The sequence below is a fragment of the Danio rerio genome, chromosome 6 (assembly GCF_052040795.2).
Source record: "Danio rerio strain M-AB ecotype USA chromosome 6, GRCz13ab, whole genome shotgun sequence".
NCBI lineage: Eukaryota > Metazoa > Chordata > Actinopteri > Cypriniformes > Danionidae > Danio > Danio rerio.
In genome coordinates, this window is record NC_141026.1 from 41,984,228 (window position 1) to 42,005,000 (window position 20,773).

Below are 20,773 nucleotides of genomic sequence, written 5' to 3' on the forward strand. Positions count from 1 at the left end.
TAAATAAATAAATAAATGAATGAATGAATGAATGAATAAATAAATAAATAAATAGAAAAGGTAGAAATATGGAGACAAATTGTTTCCACTTGACATTAATGTTTTGCTGCTACAAATTATGTTTAAGGTAAGATTTTAGTTAAGGTGAATTGTATCTGCTCATCTGAAATATACTATTATGTCATGAAATATACAGTGCTCGGTTTTTTTCCAATATAGACCATGCGTTAAATACAGCTTTATTTAGAGGGTCTTATGGGTATTTCTTCCTCCAATCATCTCTCTCTTTCTCCTGCTATAATGACAGCATACCAGTACAACCTGACTTATTTTTATAAGTACTAATTGGGTAGACAGCAACCCTATTAGGATGCACATCTCCTCGGGAAATCGATTTCTTGATCTGCGGAGACCGGTGTGAGTGAGCGCGCGCGCGTAATTGTGCGGAGGGCGGGAGCGCGCGACAGGCTTCCCGCGGGTGGAAGCGCCCTTTCCTCACAGAAATCGAACAAGTGAGAAACTGTTGCTTCTTGGTGATTTCTTAAGAAAGAGATTGGAACATACGAAATTTAAATAGTAATTTACTTACTAGCGAATCTTTTACAAGAGGTAGTAGTAGTTTCATAAAGATATTATACGCCTGAAGTAGGCGAGCTGAAAGTGAACTGTGTTAAAAAAGCGGGAAAGGCGGCGAAGAAGCAGCAAAAGGAGAAACCCGGAGATTTATCAAGCTGACAACAGTCAGAGCAAGAGTGACCGTTAAAGAAAAACCCGAAGGCGCGAGTTTCTCTGACAGACTCTGAGCTGAGCGCGCACGCGAGAGGAGCTGCGCTGTCGACCGGAGTTACTCATCAATTTTCACATTCTCTGGGAACTTATCAGGTAGGCACGATTGTTTTACTGTTCTGGTTTGTTGCTCAGACATGTTAGATAAACTTTTAATTAACTGTCTTAATGCATGTATTTTTTAACTGCTACCAGAACTGAGAAAAGTATATGAAACATCCATTTTGATGTAAAGAGCAGCTGTAAAGAGGCTAGAAAAGTTACAGTGCATGTATGATAGCAAATAGGCTAGTTTAATATTAGTTAAATGAGGAACTGTTATATACAATTTGTAGTTTTGGAGAGGTAAAGTATAAGCAAACTGTGATGATTAATTTAATAAATTCAGTAAATGAGTAATGTCGATTAAAATATATATTGCGTTTGAGTATTGGGGAAGAGAAATCTTTTTTTATTCTTTTATTTTATCTAATTTTTTATTTTTTGCTTATCACTAAAAAAATAAAAAATAACTCTTACTAAGCATTCAAATATCTGTTGCTCTTTATGTGTTGTAGGTTTTACAGTTTTGCCAATTTAAAAACTCAGTCAGTCACATGTCAAGATGCCAGAGGAGATTGATCTTGGGACCTGAAGTTTGATGAAGACCAGCAGGGATTGAAAATCACCTAGAGTGCTGTGTGAGCTTGCTTTAATATCATTGTGTATCTCGCCATCTATTTACCATCAGGGTTACAGGACGTTTACAAGCCAACTGCTTAAACCGAACGATTGAAGGTTTAAGACTGTCATGAAAGGAGAAAATTGTTTATAACGTGGATTGCTTTCCATCATTTTGAATCACAACCACAGCTTTCTTCTGTGAGAGGAGGGGCAGTTTGTTTAAATGCTGCAGTGGACATGGACTTTTCTGGAAATTTTCCTGAACGCTTCTTGAACTTCTCATGGAGGCTTAAGCCACACCGCTGTCTCTTCATTAATCTTTAGGGAGACGTCACCGTCGCACAGCAACCCCTGAGAAATACACCTCAACATCACCTGATAGAATCTCCATCCACGGGCGAAAATTTGGAGACCCCAAATCCCACATGTTGCTTATATCAGACAAGCAATATATATTTATATGACAATATAAACCCACTGGATCATCCAGAATTGCTGTTTATATGGAGCGATAACTGGGCGTCACTCACAAGAGCGAATAGGGGTTAGAGGGCTGCCTGTTGTGATTTAATGTAGTAAAGCAGAGCAAAAAAAAGAGAAATTGAACCTTTTAAAGCAAATGAAGCAACCTTTATTCCATGACGGATATCTACTTTGTTGCTGGAGTTGTTGCTGGATGGAAAAACAATTCTAAGATACAGCCAGCATTTTCTCACATTGTATTCTCTCGTTAAGAGTTTCTATTTCACCGTAGTCCTTTTTCCTTCCCAGAGATCATTCTGGCCGGGCCTGTTTCTTCTAAAGGAGAGGAGGACTTCCTCTCTATCGCTGCCTCACGCCTCAGCCGCAGGAAGCGCGTTATTGGCGCGGCAGTGGGTGTGGCCATGGTGCTGGTGCTACTGGTCACTATTCCACTATTGGTCCACAGCACCAAACTGGGTGGTTCTGGTGGTGGAGGTACACATTATGAAATGCTTGGCAGCTGCAAGATGGTCTGTGACTCTTTAACACCCACTAATGAACTAACGCCTGTTTCACCTCCTCCTCGCGACATCCCTGGACGCAAAGGAGGAGCCAAGTCTGGTTTTCGTGGAAACCAAGGCCTACCAGGTCCCCCCGGTCCACGTGGGCCACCTGGAGAACCAGGAAAACCAGGTCCACCTGGACCTCCAGGTCCAGGCCCTGGGGGATACATCCCATCCTTCTACAGCCCCAAAATAGCCTTCTATGCTGGTCTGCGCAAGCAACATGAGGGGACCGAGGTACTCAAGTTTGATGATGTGGTGACAAATGTTGGGAATTACTATGAGCCTACCACAGGCAAGTTCACCTGCCCTCTTCCTGGAATCTACTTCTTCACTTATCACGTGCTCATGAGGGGTGGAGATGGAACGAGCATGTGGGCCGACCTCAAGAAAAATGGACAGGTAGGAGATCTCTGTGTGTAAACAAAGGTCACGTTTACACTGCAGGTCCTGATGCCCAATTCCGATTTGTTGAGTATATCTGATTTATTTTCAGCCTGTCGTTTTACACATTCCTTTAATTTTGACTCATATCTGATTTATGTGTTAACAATTGCAATACAGTTTACGACATTGCACATGCATAAAGGTGGGTTCTAGCATCTGCGCCACACTAGTCACGATGGAAGAAATTATTTTGAGTCAGAGGGAAAGGACTGCCATTGCAGCTTGTGCCTATGGTTTATATATGGTGTCCTCCACCATTCAGAGGAATTTGTGGGTACGGGAGAGATCTCAAGTCTGGTGGGAGCAAATTCTTGTGGGCATTGATGAGAAGCAGTGGGTCTGAAATTTTAGGTCAAGCACATACACACTCTTCCTTCTACTTTATTAAACCGTCAAGAAATACCACATTGTCGCAAGTTTATTGACGTACAAAATGGAATGCCTCAATAAATTTGATCTGCCTGTTTACATGATAGTCGCATTGTCACAAATCCGATTTATATTTGATTTATTTTCGCATATCAGGGAGGCCTGAAACCAATCTCTGAATATCCGAATCCAAATTTCCGTCTTTACATGGTCATAGAACAGATCCGATCTGTGTCACAAAATCGGAATTGGGTCGCATTGCAAACGGGGCCAAAAAGACTCTTAGAGGAAGGAACTGAGAATGTTTTTAAATTCCATTTGGCAAAATTCCATTTTAAATTCCGAGTTACAAACATGCTGCTGAAAAGCAAATTTGCATTTGCTGAAGGGGTTTGTTTTGCGATATCATCTGGATGGATGTGCATTATTCCACTTATTGCATGACTACTTACTACTTAAATAATTGGAGGCAAAATATTTAATTGAGTTGAAGTATTTTAGAATCTCACTGAATGTAGCTGCTAACAATTAGCAAGAAAAAACTAAATGCACATTAAAGGCATTGGAGAAATTACACTGCTTTTCATCATATAAAACACAAATCTTTCATAAAAACTCCAACTTATATGACGGTGTAGGTTGTTTGTGTCTTTCCTGAAATACAGTACCACGCAAAGGAGTGATTAATAAAAAAACTACCATGATTTAGACACAATTCAATTAGTGTAACAATGTGGGATTCATGTACTTTGATTGGTAGAACATCGCAGTACAATAGTGCAACAGGTTTAGTCACAGATTCGATCAAAGAAAACACAGACATTGGTAAAATGTGAGCCCTGATGACCCTAATGACCCATGTTGCCCAGCTGAGCCTGATATATAAGTGTTTGCTGGTTATTATCAGGGAATAGCACAATTTAGGATGTTGTAACTGACCTATCAGAATCAGGTATTCCAAAGAGCAATGTACATGAATTTAAAATAAAATACTTCATGTAGTTTTTATATAATTAAGTGAAAGCTAGTGTAAAGGGAGTTTGGGAAGACTTCCACATTTAGCATCTGAATCATTTTTTGATTCACCGTTTGCTAAGTTTTTAGAGGTACTTTACATAGACAAAGGTCAGACATGAATGAAGTGTATTAAAAACAAGCATCTGATTTGATGGTAATTGCAAACAAATATTAGATTTGCCAAGGCAGGATTAAGGAATACATTTAGCATTCAAATAGGATCCAGTAAGACAGCTCCTGAATTATTCAGCAGTCATTTTCTCAGCCTATCACTCTAAATCTTGCTGAAGATGTTTGCCAATAAGAAAATACATTTAAAATAAATAAAAAGACAAAGAGGACTTAAAAGGTATAACAAAGAGTATATAATTTCAAAGCATATCAGAATGAGTTAAATCTGACATGTTCCTGAATTAAAGCAGTCTATTCGACAAATGTCACCAATCACAAATAGCTATAGGTAACAGCACCTCGATGGAAAAGGACAATTGTACATCACACAAACAAGCAAATGCTCTCTCTTTGTGTCTCTCTGGAGTGGAACGAAATGCAACAGCTGGAGACAGTCCTCACAGGACCCGTGGATTTAGAATAAATGAAAAAGTAAGGAGAGAAAAAACCTCTCCATCTGGTGAAACATGACACGGATCTGGGATTCAGGCGCTCTCAACTCAACCGCTCAGTTTTGATTTTTAGTAGTGGAACAAAAAGCGGGGATTATTCAAAGAGATATAAAAATTCCCCTGGCAACATATGTTTACATACACACTGTCTCCATCTTTTCATGCACACATACAAGGTTTTCTGGAACTTTTAGCTCTTTGTGACAGACACATATGACAGCAAGTGATGAAAACCCTTTAATGAGTCTGGAGCAACCTGTCAGCTTCCCTTCATCACACTGTCATTAACATGACATAGAACCTGAATTAATGCCCTTTGCCTGTTTATCATACATAATCCAGAACAAAAGATAAATGATTAGTGAATCCACAGATTTGTGGTCAGATGAGTGCATCTGTAAAATACTAGAGGTTCAAATGTTATTTTCAACAGCATATGAAACTACATAGCTATGGTTATTGATTCAAATGCTCAAGCTCTGCATGCAAAGGTAATCTCAGTGGATTCACATTTTGAGCCAATGAATTCATCAAAAAAGCGAGAGGAAAAATGGTGATGATCAATATAGAATCTAAAGCAAAACAATACAGTAATAATAATAACATCATGAATAAATATAATAAAGGGGCGACACGGTGGCTCAGTGGTTAGCACTGTTGTCTTACAGCTAGAAGGTCGCTGGTCGCTAGATTTCTGTGATTGAGTTTGCATGTTCCCGCGTTACATCCGTGTTTGCATGGGTTTCCTCTGGGTGCTCCGGTTGCCCCCACAGTCCAAAGACATGCGGTATAGGTGAATTGAATAAGCTAACTTGGCTGTAGTGTATGTGTGAATGAGTGTATGGATGTGTCCCAGTACTGGGTTGCAGCTGGAAGGGCACCTGCTGTGTCAAACATATGCAGGATAAGTTGCCGGTTCATTCGTCGTGGCGACTTCTGATAAATAAAGTGACTAAGCCGAAGGAAAATGAATATTATAAAATTATTATATTAATATTGTGACAGATCATTTATGTTTTTTCATGACAAAAGTGTAAACAGACAAAAACATCATGGAATCATTCTGATGGTGGTCTTAAATTCAGGTACAGATACAGTACAGCTCAAATACAGATTAGATGTTTTGCAATGCCACTCTAAGCTTTTGCATATATTACATTTTACATATATATATATATATATATATATATATATATATATATATATATATATACTGTATATGACAGTTGCGCACTTGCACTGCGCAGTTGAATAAGTGAGTTATTATACAGCTCAAATACAGATTAGATGTTTTGCAATGCCACTCTAAGCTTTTGCATATATTACATTTTACATATATATATATATATATATGACAGTTGCGCACTTGCACTGCGCAGTTGAATAAGTGAGTTATTTATGTGACAGCTCTATACAACCTAAACCTAAAGGGTTGTACAATAAATATTAACAATATTGAAAGTAAACAAATGCTTACGGTGTTTAGTTTTAAAATGACAGCATGCTGTATGTTATAAACTGTTATTATTATAACTTTTATTAATATTCTCAATTTAATTATACTATTCCATTAATATTAAATTAATAATTATGAGTGTACCTCACACAGGTGAGTGGGCGTAGTGTAGAAAACACAATCTTATATCTCTTTGACACTTCAACCAACACTTGCAACAGTTTTTTGGACATTTGCATCAGACACATTTTTCAATCACTCCATATTTTTAAAAAAATAATTAAATAATAATAATAAACTTTGTGCATTTGTGAAGTGTACTTTACACAGGTGAGTGGACTTGACAGACCACTTTTATAATCTCTCTCTCTTTCTCAAAAAACTCCCCCCTCCCCCTACTCTGGTACTAAATTCTCTGAGCACAAACAGTTTCTTTTCATAATTAGCACTTCTTGTGTATTGCATCTTCATATAGAATTGCAGAATGCTTCCTCAATTGTATGTCACTTTGAACAAATGCGTCTGCTAAATGACTAAATGTAAATGTGTTCGTGTTATCATTGATTTGTGAATGCGGATCAGTTCATGACTAGAATCAGTTCACACATGAATGTGAAACAGGCCACATTTAAAATTATGAACAGCCCCAAAACATTCAGATCTGAGCAATAAGTAGGCAAGCACTTACTCTTGCAGAGAGAACCATTGCTACCCACACTAAAATGTAATATTACTGTATATATAATAGCTCATGTGCTGTGGGCCATAAACCAGACTGCTCTGGTATTCAACATATCTTCCATTAAGTGGAGAACGAGATGGAGAAAGTGAGAAGATGAGGAGAGTAAGCTTAGGCAGTGTATGGCATGCTGTATTGCATAGATTGTCATTCCAGTGATCTCCTCTTGTGTTAAATCATTCATGTCTTTAAGATGAGATTCCCTCTTTTCCACCTGGGCCACACACAAACACACACACAGAGCCACACTCTGCCAAATGTCTATCTCTGCCCTCGTTAATTATCTCTCCCCTTAGCTAAATTATTTAGCCCATCTCAAGGTCCTCTCAAAGCATTCTCACAAACAAACACACCACCACACCAACATGAGTTTTGGATTATTCTTAAAGAGATAGTTCACTCAAAAAATGAAATTCGGTCATCTTTTATTTTTTTAACTTTTTGTGTGAGCCCTAAAACTTTTTACCACACCTTCCAGTGCCCTGTGACTGAAGAAAATGTGCCAGACTTAAATATCTTAAAATATCAGCTCACAACTCACAGGAAAATGCTACTTTTTAGTTTTCGGCAAATTAGTAAAGGAAAGGAAAAGCTATCATATGTGGCCAAGTATGATGTGTCCTACACTCTGAATTTATGCTCTGCATTTAACATCGTGAACACACTGCTAGCTTAGTGGGAAAATGATTTTAGGGGGTTCATTGCTTTGTTCAAGTGTCTCACATGAGTCTTTGTATTTAGGATGGAAGAGGGCACTGTTCATTCATTCCCACAACATCATCCCTCCTAGTACTGAAACTTGAATCTGTGGCCTTTCGATCACAAGTCAAAACTCTAACCATTAAACCATGACTGGCTAATGAAATCCTACAAATTCACCACAAAATAGGAGGAATTGTGTGAGATTGTGTTGGAAATGACCATGACTCTAACTCTTGGGTACAACTCTGTACCATGTGAGGCACAAAGAAATCTGACTACATCAGAAAAGTAGTCCACATGGAGATAGATACAGTTTTGACATATTTTAAGTTCTTTTGTATTATGTGAATAGTTGCCAAAAAATAAGGCTGTTTCTGAAACATGGTAATTTGTAAGAATTGTTGATGTTATACTGCATTTAAACTTCATGAAGAAACTACAGCAAAATGAGAGTGTGTATAAGTAAATTATTTGGAGAGATGTAGTCAGAGTCTAGTATTTCCTATGAGCCTGGTTTAGACCAGCTGTAACCTAATAGTTAGTGTAGGGGTGCCTAATCCTGTTCCTGGAGATCTACCCTCCTGCAGAGTTTAGCTGCAAACCTTAACCAGTATTTAACCTTGATCAAACACACCTGTTTTTAATTACCAAGTGCTCCTTCAGATCCTACTTAGTTGGTTTAGTTGTGTTTGATCAGAGTTGGAGCTGAACTCTGCAGAAAGGAAGATCTCCAGGAACAGGATTGAGCACCCTTGGGTTAGAAAGTTTGGCTGCGTCCAGAATTGCATACTTCCATACTATATAGTACACTAAAATGAATATGCCAGCCGAGCAGTGTGTCAGAATTCATAGAATTCGAAAATCAGTATGCAAGAAGTACCCGGATGACCTAAAACTTTTGGCGAGATTCTGAAGTGCACATCGTATGGACGATACGCTATCCCATTATGCCCCACAAGAGAATTCATCAATGGGAGTGAAGCGATGCAACTCATGTGGGTATGTCACGTGATCATGACAAAATTGCGGATGTAGTACATCCAAGTTCCATTCATACTGCTCACATTCATACTGTACAGAACGTACCCTTCTAACGGCTGAGTAGTACGTTTAACTTCAAATGCCGTACCTACTGAGTAGTAGGTGGTTTTGGACACAGCCTTTGTCTTGTGATTCCCGGCACCGGCAGGGATTGTAGGTGAGGGAGTGAATAACCAGAATCCCTCTCTTCACCCCCAATACCACAGTTTTTAGGTGATAACCTTGAGCAAGGCACCAAACTCCCAACTGCTCCCAGGACAGCCCACTGCTTTGCATTAGATCAAATCAAATGCTAAATGTAATAGTTCTTAGGCATTTTTAAAATATTTTTTTTAAACGTTTAGCCAGCTGGTGAAGTCAGACAATTTTTACTTGTATTTATCACTTAGTGAGTGTTAATTTTAGGCCCTAGTTTTGTTGTTTCAAGCTGTCTTATTCTGTGGAACATAAAGAGAAATTCTGAAAAGTGAATTTTGTGCACACATTCAGCCATTGTTGTGTGGAACATGTAGGGAAACTTGCTTATATCACAGCCCAGCAGGCACACAACGACATAAGATGTTAATATTAGGTTAGATTTAGGTTGTGATGTCAGGTGACCAAAATTCAGTGTCTAGTGAGCGTCTAAGGAAAACGTTATATTGACGTCCAATAATGACATTGATATTTGGTTGATTCTAGGTTGTGTTGGAAAACAACATCATATTGATGTCAAATGCTGGCATTTATTCCTCAGGTATGGCAACCAAAATCCAAAGTCAGATGGATGTCATAGTGGTAACGTCCACACAACGTCATGCTCTAACATCATTAGATATTGATATTTGGTTGATTTTAGATTGGACATTGACATCGGCCTGACGTTGGGTTCTGACATCAACCAGATTTACATTTCCAAACAAAATGCAGCATCCCCAAAATGTTGGGGTACAATGTCAATCTGACGTCAGGTTGACATCCTGTGCCTGTTGGGTGTATTTTAGACTAAATAAACTTTAAGTCATATTTATTATACCATCTCTTAAAAAAATACAAGAAATCTAAAAGTGCGAGCCCACCCAGAAGCGGAGGGTGTACAATGAGAGGCAGTAAAATGGTGTGGGATGATAGAGAGATGAACGGAGGAGAGGAAGATGGATGGCTAATCAGAGGAGAGCCGACAGAGAGGTCGGGAGAAAGTGTTACTGCGAGGCCAGAGACACAGACAGCATCAGATCAGCGTAAGTAAGATAGATGAGCAAAACGACAGCAGGAGTGAGCGCATGTGTAAGCCAGAGAGAGAGAGAACCAGAAAGGACTTCTGACCTCATTGCGGGTCACAGATTTACACAAACTGATACTACAAGCACAGCCTATGATCTTTTGTCTAATACAGGTAGATTCCAACACACATTGAGACAGGCAAAACTCTGAAGCCTGAAACTGCGGCGAAATTGTGGCAGTTATTTTTGTTTCTAGAGAGCTCTGAATATTAATGTATTTGTGAAATGCCACTTATTAGTTGAAGTTTGGCTCCTCGTGGCTGGAATAGATTGCATGGGGCTGAATAAAAAATGAAAACAGCATCATGAGGGGTGCAGCGAGGAGCTCAACATCCACAAATTAATGTCACTCAAGCAGAATACCCAGCCAATTTGTTTCTCATTACAAATTCAGTTAATTAATTCAGTAATTGATTCTGGGCTATGTAAACATGTCTCTTCTCATCCCATTGTACGACTATCGTTTTACTTGTAGTTCATCTCGAGCACTTCACCTCCACCTTGAAAAAAAATCTCCCTCTCGGTGGTCTCGTCAAAGTAACACGGCACTAATTACAGTGTGATGTAGAGAAGCTGTTAGAAAAGCCTTGAACATCCTGTCAATTACACAGCGGCTAATGAGTTTACATCCTCCAATTAATTAATTAATATAGTTAATAAGGTAATCCCACTGTAACTTGACAGGCTTTTGCAGCTGTTGTGTTAGAAACTCGTTAACCACTTTTCCCTGGTTGCTGATTTTTGCTTTCTCTGCCTCTTATTTTCTTCATTGGGATCTCTAGCTCTCATTTCCAGGGCTCTCACCGCCCTGTGATGAACAAAAGGTCAAACTAATGCAAACTCGGTGTGTTTGTGAAAAAAGGACTTTCTGCATAAAACACTTGTTTACACTTTTCAGGTTCTTTCATTTTCCTTCGGCTTAGTCCCTTTATTCATCAGTCACCACAGCGGAATGAACCCCCAACTTATCCAGCCTATGTTTTACACAGCAGATGCGCTTCCAGCTGCAACCCAGTACTGGGAAACATCCACACACACTCATTCACACCTACACACACACACACACACACTATGGCCAATTTAGTTTATTCAATTCACCTATTAGCGCATGTCTTTGGACTGTGGGGGAAACCAGAGCACCTGAAGAAAACCCACACGAATACTGGGAGAACATGCAAACTCCACACAGAAATGTCAACTGACCGAGCCGGGACTCGAACCAGCGACCTTCTTGATGTGAGGCGACAGTGCTAACCACTGAGCCACCATATCGCCACTTTTCAGGTTTGGTTTGATTAAATTAAACTGCGGTGCTATTGCTCTGTTGGTGCTGCTTATCTAAATAAGTGCTGCAGTCTGAAGCCTGATGGATACCAAACAAGTGTGATGAGATGTTGAGTTTTCAAATGAAGGAACTGAATTAGGACTGAAACGATGTAGTTTGGCTTTATGTGAATACAACATGGAGCATAGACATCTAAACAAAACAAAAATGACATGATTTTAGAATTTAAAAAATATAGCCCACTTTGTAGCTTTCTTTTAAATTATAGTAGGCCTGTTTAAAAAAATAGCCTATAGACAGACTGCTTTGACAGGGTGTTTTCTTTTTTATTTCTGATGTTTTTCATTTTACGGTTGCTAATTTTGATGAATTAGCTATACCTTTTGACTGCATTTTCCCTGTTTTTATGCTGTTATGCACACATTATATTTCACACGCATATGCAAGGTGACAGAAATTGAAATTAAAACACATAAGATACTGGGACATTATGAGTTTAAAAAGTAATAAAAATTATAATTTAAAGGACAACATTGATGTTTTGAAAAAAACAACTGAACTGAACTAAATCTAAATTATTTAAAATAAACTTGCTGGAGTTTTCCTTCGGCTTAGTCTCTGTTTTATTGGGGTCATCACAGCGGATTGAGCCCAGACCCATCGGTGCTGCCCTCAATGCAGACATTAGAAATGTCATTGCAGCAGATTTAAATTTTTTGTTTGTAATGAGGGAAACTAGTGTTTTGACATTTTAAAACATTTTAAAGCTCTTGTTTACACTGGATAAAATATACACATACAATGAGCACATTTAGCCTAGCACAGCACTTTAGAGGTTCTGTATATAAAATCGTAAATTTATCAAACCCTTTTGTTGTATTTTTTGGTTTGTTTCATATAAAAAATCAGTCATAAAAACAAATTGTGAACCAAGACATACTCAGACTAGGTACAGTTGCATTGAACTTATGATTAAATGATTAATAAATCCAAATGACACAGTCCCCTAAAAGTGATGTCACGTCTTCAGTTTCGGGCTCAGGCATGCTTTGCACTCACACTACAAGTGTACCGCACCAAAGCCCAACTGAACCACGCTCTGGCACTCCTCTTTCAACCAGGCCAGTGCCGGCCACCAAACCGCACCTGGGTGCGATTGGCAATGCGGAGCACTCACACTTGTCAAACGAACCGGAAACGCTCTGGGGCATGGTTCGGATAGCCTGTTGTGAGTGCACCCTTAATGCATTTTTTTAATTTCTGGTCTGAATCAATCAAATCAAGAGAACTATCCTACAAGTGTGAAATGTACAACCATTTTATCAATTAAAGAAAACACATAAACTGCTTTCCAGACACTGTCAGAGCTTGGATCTTCAGCAGAAATGTCCCACGTCGAACCTCAATGCATTCCAGTCAATTATCCATCACAGTTGCATAATAACCACATGAGGTGTGAATATTTACTTAGAGTTTGTGTTATTGTGCCAGTTATGCCTATGGATAAGAATTACAGCACCACATACTGGTCTGGCATGTCTACTATCTTTGTTTCAGTAGTGTCATGTGTATGCAGATACTTTGGCTTTGTGATGAAGTATTGTCAAACAATGTTGCACTTAAGTGTGGAACATTCATTCATTCTTTTCATGCATTTATGGATGTGGGTTCATAAAGCAGCATCTCCTATTGCACTCACCGTCCTAACCTTCACAAACACTTCAACTAAGATTGTTTGCACAAAGACTCAAATGCACATGTATGACAACATAAAAGATGCAATTAAAATTAAATGGATTATCCCTCTTCTTTCTCAACCAATGCAGAAGGTGAATCTGTTTTTAGCTAAATCAGTCATACAAGGAGCCCTGCAGTCACATAACCAATTAGCCTCTTAAATGTTACTCAGAAACAGGGGATTTGTATGAATACAAAATTACAGGAGATAAATGGTTCATTCATGAATTCATAAATCATAGAGTTAACCTTTAACAGTGGAGAACATGATATATTCTGAGGTTACTCACTGTGTATGCCAGGCGACTGTCATTTTAAAATATTTATTATTATCATTATTGAAGTTGTAGCAGTATTTAATTATAACAAATGTACTTTATATACAGTTATATACAGTGGTAGAAAGACTACTGAAAAATCCTACTCAAGTGAAAGTACCATTACTTGCCCAAAAATGTAGTGCAAGAAAAAATAACTCTTTTCAAAGTACTCAAGAGTAGTGAGTATTACACTGTGAAAACTTGATGCATTTACTTGCAGCTTGCGCAGGGATGTGTAAACGTAACATTCTGTAGTGCATTTAGTGGTCTTCAAATAATTGGTTTGCTCCTTCCTTTCTTCCATTTATTGTTTGTTCTGTCCTTCATCGATTTGTTTGTTTGTTAATTCGTTCCTTCATTCGTTTGTTCCTTTATTCGTTCACTCATTCATTCTTTGCTTCATTTTTTTGTTCCTTCCTTTATTTGGTTCTTCATTCATTCATTCATTCTTTCATGCATTCATTCCTTCGTTCCTTAGTTTGTTCAGTCCTTCCTTAAAACTTTCCTTCATTCAGTTGGTCCTTTCTTCCTTGATTAGTTCAGTCTTTCCATTCCTTGTTCGGACCTTCCTTCCTTCTGCCCTTCTTTCCATTCTTCATTCGTTCCATTTAGTCATCGTTTAAGGTTGTTTGGTGGGTTCAGTCATCATACAGTCGACATACTTCATTTTCTCATCAGCGACATGCAGTCTATAATTAGAGTAGAAGTATAAAATACTAAGTAAGTATAGTAAAAAATAACCCTTTTAAAAGTATTTAAGAGTATAAGAGTAGTGAGTATTACACTGTGAAAACTTGATGCGTTTACATGCAGTTTGTGCAGGGATCTGTAAACGTAACATTCTGTAGTGCATTTAGTGCCTATTTGCCTTCTTATATTCGTTTGTTCCATCCTTCCTTCCATTAATTGTTTGTTCTGTGCTTCATTCATTCGTTTGTTTGTTAATTTGTTCCTTCATTCATTCACTCATTTATTCTTTCCTTCATTCTTTTGTTCCTTTCTTTATTTGGTTCTTTCTTCATTTATTAATTCATTGAAAAGTTCATGTGTTTAAGTGCAGTTTGTGCAGGGATGTGTAAACATTACATTTTGTAGTGCATTTTGCATTTAGTGCATCTTTCTATATTTGTTTGTTCATTCGTTTCTTTATTCATTTGTTCCCTCATTCTTTTGTTCCTTTCTTCATTTGGTTCTTTGTTCAGTTATTCATTCATTCATTCATTCATTCATTCGTTCCTTAGTTCGTTCAGTCCTTCCTTGAATTTAGTCGGTCTTTCCTTCCTTCATTATTTCAGTCCTTCCATCCCTTGCTTGGCCCTTCCTTTCTTCTGCCCTTCTTTCCATTTTTCATTCGTTCCATTTGGGGATTGTTTAAAGGGCCATGAAACCCCCTGTTTCAGCAGGGTGTTTTCACACCTCTAGTTTGGAAAAAGTCAGGAAAGTGGGTGTGTCTATCTTCATTTAGGTGGGAGTGTCGGGGGAGGGAAAAACAGAAGGATTTGGATAAAAATGGGAGTTTCCATTTAGGCACGTGCTGATTTTCAGAGGAGAAAAACAGTGACTGTGTTTAATGACTGACTGTGGAATGTTTGATACCGCACATCGTTTAAGAAAAAAAACTCCACATTTCTCTGTAACTTAGATGCACTCAGTAGGTACCGTCAGAAAGCCGTGTGAGTATAGACAATTCTGCAGCAGAAATGTAGTCCACACATGAGTCCAGCTGCACTCTCATTGTTGGAAAAAGAAAGCAAAACCTTCAACCTAAATGTGTTGCAGCACATTTAAAAATGCAACACTGTCGACCAGTGTCTCCAAACAGTTCTTGTTTTTCCTTCACTTGTTTCGGCAACACAACGTGGCGTCTCTGCCGTCTGAACACTGTATCATGTAAAAAATGTCTTCGAAGCTATCATGCAAATTAATGAAGTTGCACAATATAGCGCGCTGATTGGTTTGAACCAAGTCGTACTCATGAATAAATCCAGCATGCTCAGAGAGGTCACGATGTAGCCAGTCTACACGGTGGAATACGCAAGGTTCTAATCACCGTCACGCAGCTTTATAAATTTGTTTCAAACCGGAAGAACGAATTTGCTCGAAATAACGCAAAAACAACCAGTTTTCACTTTTGTTGTGAAATATCGGTGTCCTAATAGTGTTTTTAGCAGCATGGGACACAGGTGCGACTGTCAACAGCTCAAAAAATGTGTTTTGGTGTTTCGTGACCCTTAAAGGCTGTTTGATGGTTTCAGTCATCTTATAGTCAAAATCCTTCATTTTCTCCTCAGTGACATGCAGTCTTTAAACTTGGGTCATTGTGTGTTAAGATTTTGGATATTTTCTTGGACATTTTAAGGCTTTCAAAGGGTTTGCTGCATTTAAAAAAGTGCATGTTTATTGAGGTTGTTCAGTATGATGCAATTTGATTACATAAAATCAAATTGAATTTATTTTTTTTCTGCTTTAGCCAATAACCATGAAACAAGAAAGAAATAAAGTGATTAGGTTGAAGGAAAGAAGTGGAGTAAAAGTACCGATACAGTACTAAAAATGTACTCAAGGGAAAGTAAAAGTACTTATTTTTAAAACTAATTAGCAAAGTACAATTCCTGAAAACTCAATTACAGTAATTGGAGTATATGAACATGTTACTTTACACCACTGGTTATATACAGCACAACCCAAAGATTATCTTAGAGGAAAGAACTGCCATAAATACATTTTATGCATTTTTGTGAATGGCCAAACTCGAAAATAAGATTATTTTAAAATAAAAACAAAAAGAAATGAAAATAACTTTGAAAGTGCCATGTGTAGTTTGTTTTATTGGCGTTCATAAAAGTCAAATAAAATAAATTACTTTCACAACCAATTATCTGTGAGTTTTTCTGAACGTTATGTTAGGCTCTTGAATTTATTTAACGAATACGTTTGCATTACCGTCACGCTTTTCTGCCAGAAACTGTCTGTATAGTTTAAACCGAAGACCTCCTATTTAATCTGATGACGGGTCGTTGAAATCACTGAGGAAAACAACACAATCCACATTCAATAAAGCACAGCATCCATATCCTCGTTTAGTCATTGAGACCAGCTAGCGGTCTCTCTTTATTTCACACTCACACACACACACACACAGCTAATACATGGTGACTCCATTTGACCGGTGGTCGGTGCGAGGCTCCGTTTATTGTGATACAGTGGAGTTATTGAGGAGTGGGCCCCATTAGGAGCAACAGCCGAGCCACTGCGCCGGGCAATTACCGAGCAAGCGAGGCCCCACCGCAGCCCCGGGCCTCCCGCGGGATCTGCCACCTCGGGCCGTTAATCAATCCGATTTAGACTGGACAGGGACACGTGCCAACACGAGACGCGCAGTGGAGAGACGCGCGTGACCTGCATTTTATTACGATTCCAGCGGAAAAAAAAGATGGATAGACGGTGCAAGGAAAGAACAGATACGGGGGAAGAGGTGGTGGGGGGAAAAAGATGAGGGGAAGACAGGGATAATTAATGTGTGGATGTGAGAAGAATTAAGCATAACTCAAGAAAATGTCGATCAATTGGAGACGCGACTGAAATACATTGGGAAATGTAGAAAGTGTGTTATGGGTGATTAAAAAAGATACTTTTAATTGATATTTTATAATATCAGACTTATTAAACTCATTCATTATGCATGGACCAATACAGAGATCATACATTAATTAACAGTTCATTTAAATTAAAGCCTTTCCTTGAAGACATTTATAGGCGTTTATTAACGCAGATGTGTGGTTTTATTTCTGATGTTTCAAAAATAATTACATGTTATTGCTTTTTTACGCAACCTTTTTTTTATTCTGTAGTTTACCCAATTTTTGGGTAAAATACAATCCCTAAAGTTTTCAAATTTAATTTGGTTGAGTACGTTGAAACAATCCAGCAAATTTTAAAAATGTTTTTAGGCTCTGTTCTAGTTTTTTATAAAGAGCTTTACTGACATGAAATAAAAATCAGAAATTAAATATTAGAATAAATTTGGAATATGTGCATATTTCGTTTTAGTTCAACAGTTTAACAAATTTGTGTTTTGTCTGTATAAATCTTGCTGATAAATTACACACCACACACAAGCAACACCGAGATCAATAAGCTTTATTCCCTTGGAGTTTGGCTCTGTCTTGGTCTTTCATTCTCTCTGTCTGTCCTGTATATCCCTCAGCATACTTATGTTGGAGATGAGAATCCATAAGGCAAAACGACTGATTGTTAATGTTTATGGGAAAAACAGCACCTTGTTTCCATGAGATTCAATGATTTAACTGTATACTGGCATTATGAAGATCCAGATATAAAGCCAGATCAGTCTTAAAAATAATACATTTACAAAGCATGATTCATACATCCACAACACAATTCACATTAACAAAATCCAATTAAAAACACGGTTCATATGTATACAAATCCAATTCGTGAATTCAAAACATGATTCAGAAATACACAAATCCAATTTCAAAATTAAAAACATGATTCAAAGATATACAAATCCAGTTTGTAAATTCAAATCACGATTCAAAAATATACTAATCCAATTTGTTAATTCAAAACGCGATTAAAAATTACACAAATCCTATTTGTGAATTCAAAATGCAATTCAAAAAGACACAAATCCAATTTTTGTGTATTCACAAAAATACACAAATCCTATTTGTGAATTCAAAACGCAATTCAAAAATACACAAGTTCAACTCGTAAATTCAAAACACGATTAAAAAATACAAAAATCCAAGTCGTAATTCAAAACGCGATTCAAAAATAGACAAATCCGATTTGTGAATTAAAATCATGATTCAAAAATACACAAATCCAATTCGTAAATTCAAATGACGATTCGAAAATACACAAATTCAAGTTGTGAATTCAACACGCGATTCAAAAATGCACAAATCCAATTGGTAAATTTAAAACACGATTCAAAATTACACAAATCTAATTTATTTGTCAAAAACATTTATTTTTACTTTCTAATCATGTGTTGTATTTATGGATTGTGTTTACAAATTAAATTGTGCTGTGCATGTATGAATTTCATTTTGTAAATGTATTATTTTTGAGACCGATCTGGCTCCATAACAGACTGTTTTGATATTGAAATGAATTCAAATTTGATTGCAAAAGCATCTTAAAAGTATAAATGCATTCCATGTCTGAGCATGTATTTCAAATGCATTTATCAGCTTGTAATTCACTGAATGCTTCTCTTTCCCTTGATGATTAAACTCTTTTACAACATTACACACCATTGTGTTTCTCTTTTCTCCTCTCTCAGGTGAGGGCCAGTGCGATCGCTCAGGACGCAGATCAGAATTATGACTACGCCTCTAACAGTGTGATCCTGCATTTAGATGTGGGGGATGAGGTCTGTGTGCAGCTCGATGGAGGAAAAGTGCACGGTGGAAACACCAACAAATACAGCACATTCAGCGGCTTTCTCATCTACCCCGACTAGCATACTGTACAAAAACACAGATACATGATCACTTATTTAATGCCAGTGAAAAAGCAACATATACTAGTGAAACAACATGATATAACATCAAGAGTCATTTTAATTTTCCTTAGAGTATACTTTCAGATTTTAAAGTCAACAACACTTGATGCATTTGGCTTTATTATTTGATGCAATTCCAGTTTTTTTTTCAAAGTAAAGATACTTGATTGTATTCATTGGCAGTTGGATTGATTTGTAAAAACAAAGTTGTCTCAGGGGCATCTAAATTTTATCTAGTTCAATTCAAAACATCTGTTTTACGTTTATATGAATTTCAGATGGAGAAAAAAGCTAAAAATGAATTAAGATAACAGACATTCATATGTATTCTCTGAAAACAAATCTTACTGATTAATTGATTAATTTGTTAACATTAATTAATTACAGATGCTCTAAGCAAAACACACTTGCAGCCAATCAGCAGTGAGGGGTGTGTTTAATGATAATAAAGATACAAAGAAGCATTGGGTTGATTGGGCTATGGGCTCAAGTAATGTTTTGTTGCTTTCAGATATAAACATAATTTGGCAAAATGGTTTTATAACAATGAACAATTTTACTGCATTCAATAATCATACTCGATGTTGATATCAACCATTTCAAAGACATTTTAACTGAATTTAATGTTACATCATATGTGTGTTACCTTTATTAACACACATAGAAGAAAATGCTGCAAAATTGTTGCTAACCCTGGGTTATTTCAACCCAATTTTGGGTGTAATAGAGACTAACCCAACCGCTGGATTAAATATTTTAATTAAGTTACCTTAATTCAACATTGGATTAATCCACGTTTTAGCCAAATTCAGTTAAAATACCCAGCAGTTTTTATTTTAATCGCTAGTTTATGTTAAAGCATGTTAACAAATTAGACCTTGTGCCCTTAATTACTTATTACTTAATTAATGACATTATGTAAAGATTACTTACAAAATCTAATTTCGGCAAAGCAAGTTACACTGTAAAAAAAACACAATTCCTTCATGTTGTCCCAACACAGATTGATTAAGTTAACTTTAAGTGGATTGAACATAAAACAATTAAGTTTTCCCCTAAAAAATTAAGAATTGTGCTCTTTGAATTAATTTTAAATAAGTAGTTTGAACAAGCAGCTTTTTTGAGTGTGTTATATTTTGATTTGAAGATTACAAATATGTTATTTCTTTGAAATAATTTGCACTAAAGTTATTACATTAGCACTATGGATATTCATTAAAGGGCACCTATGATATACATCATCTTTTGTAAGCTGTTTGGACAGAACAGTGTATAGGTAGTGTGTCCACAGTCATATTGGGGTGATATAAAGACAATAAGTCTCTTTTTTAAAATTTCCTGACGTTAGAATAAGATCCAAATCCCTCCTATTTTGAGGCCCACCACAACTTCACATAGGAGTGCGGTTTCCCCGCCCACCTAATTGACTGACAGTCCGGTATTAACATGTCTTCTCAGTAACGTGTATAATCATATCAACAAGCCAGGATGTGTGCAAAGCAACTCAGATTAAAGATCTGCTCAGTTCTCTGTGATCATCAATCATCATCAAATGTGATTAAGAATGAGTTTTACAAGTTTAAAATGTTTTTAAAACAGTGATTTTACCGACTTTATCCCCACAGCTGCATTTCAGTACAATTTTAAAAGAAGACGCTTCAATCCTGGTTTGTGGACGTTAAATCAGGTTTATTTTGTACATTAACATAACATATATCTATACAGCAGTGGATATTAACGTGTATTCTGTCACAAAACAGTGCAA

General features: G+C 37.2%; 1 protein-coding gene across 1 annotated transcript in view; it reads left to right on the top strand.

The window, feature by feature from the left end:
- Window positions 1-497: 497 nt before the first annotated feature.
- Window positions 498-20,773, top strand: part of c1ql4b (complement C1q like 4b) — a 21,355-nt gene continuing 1,079 nt past the window's right edge. Inside the window, exons 1-4 of the mRNA XM_087257759.1 lie at window positions 498-882; window positions 1,344-1,466; window positions 2,221-2,876; window positions 18,787-20,773. The exon at window positions 18,787-20,773 is cut by the window's right edge and continues 1,079 nt beyond it. Coding sequence (XP_087113885.1) covers window positions 2,334-2,876; window positions 18,787-18,966 — 723 coding nt within the window. The 5' untranslated portion in view covers window positions 498-882; window positions 1,344-1,466; window positions 2,221-2,333 and the 3' untranslated portion in view covers window positions 18,967-20,773. The remainder of the gene's footprint in view (window positions 883-1,343; window positions 1,467-2,220; window positions 2,877-18,786) is intronic.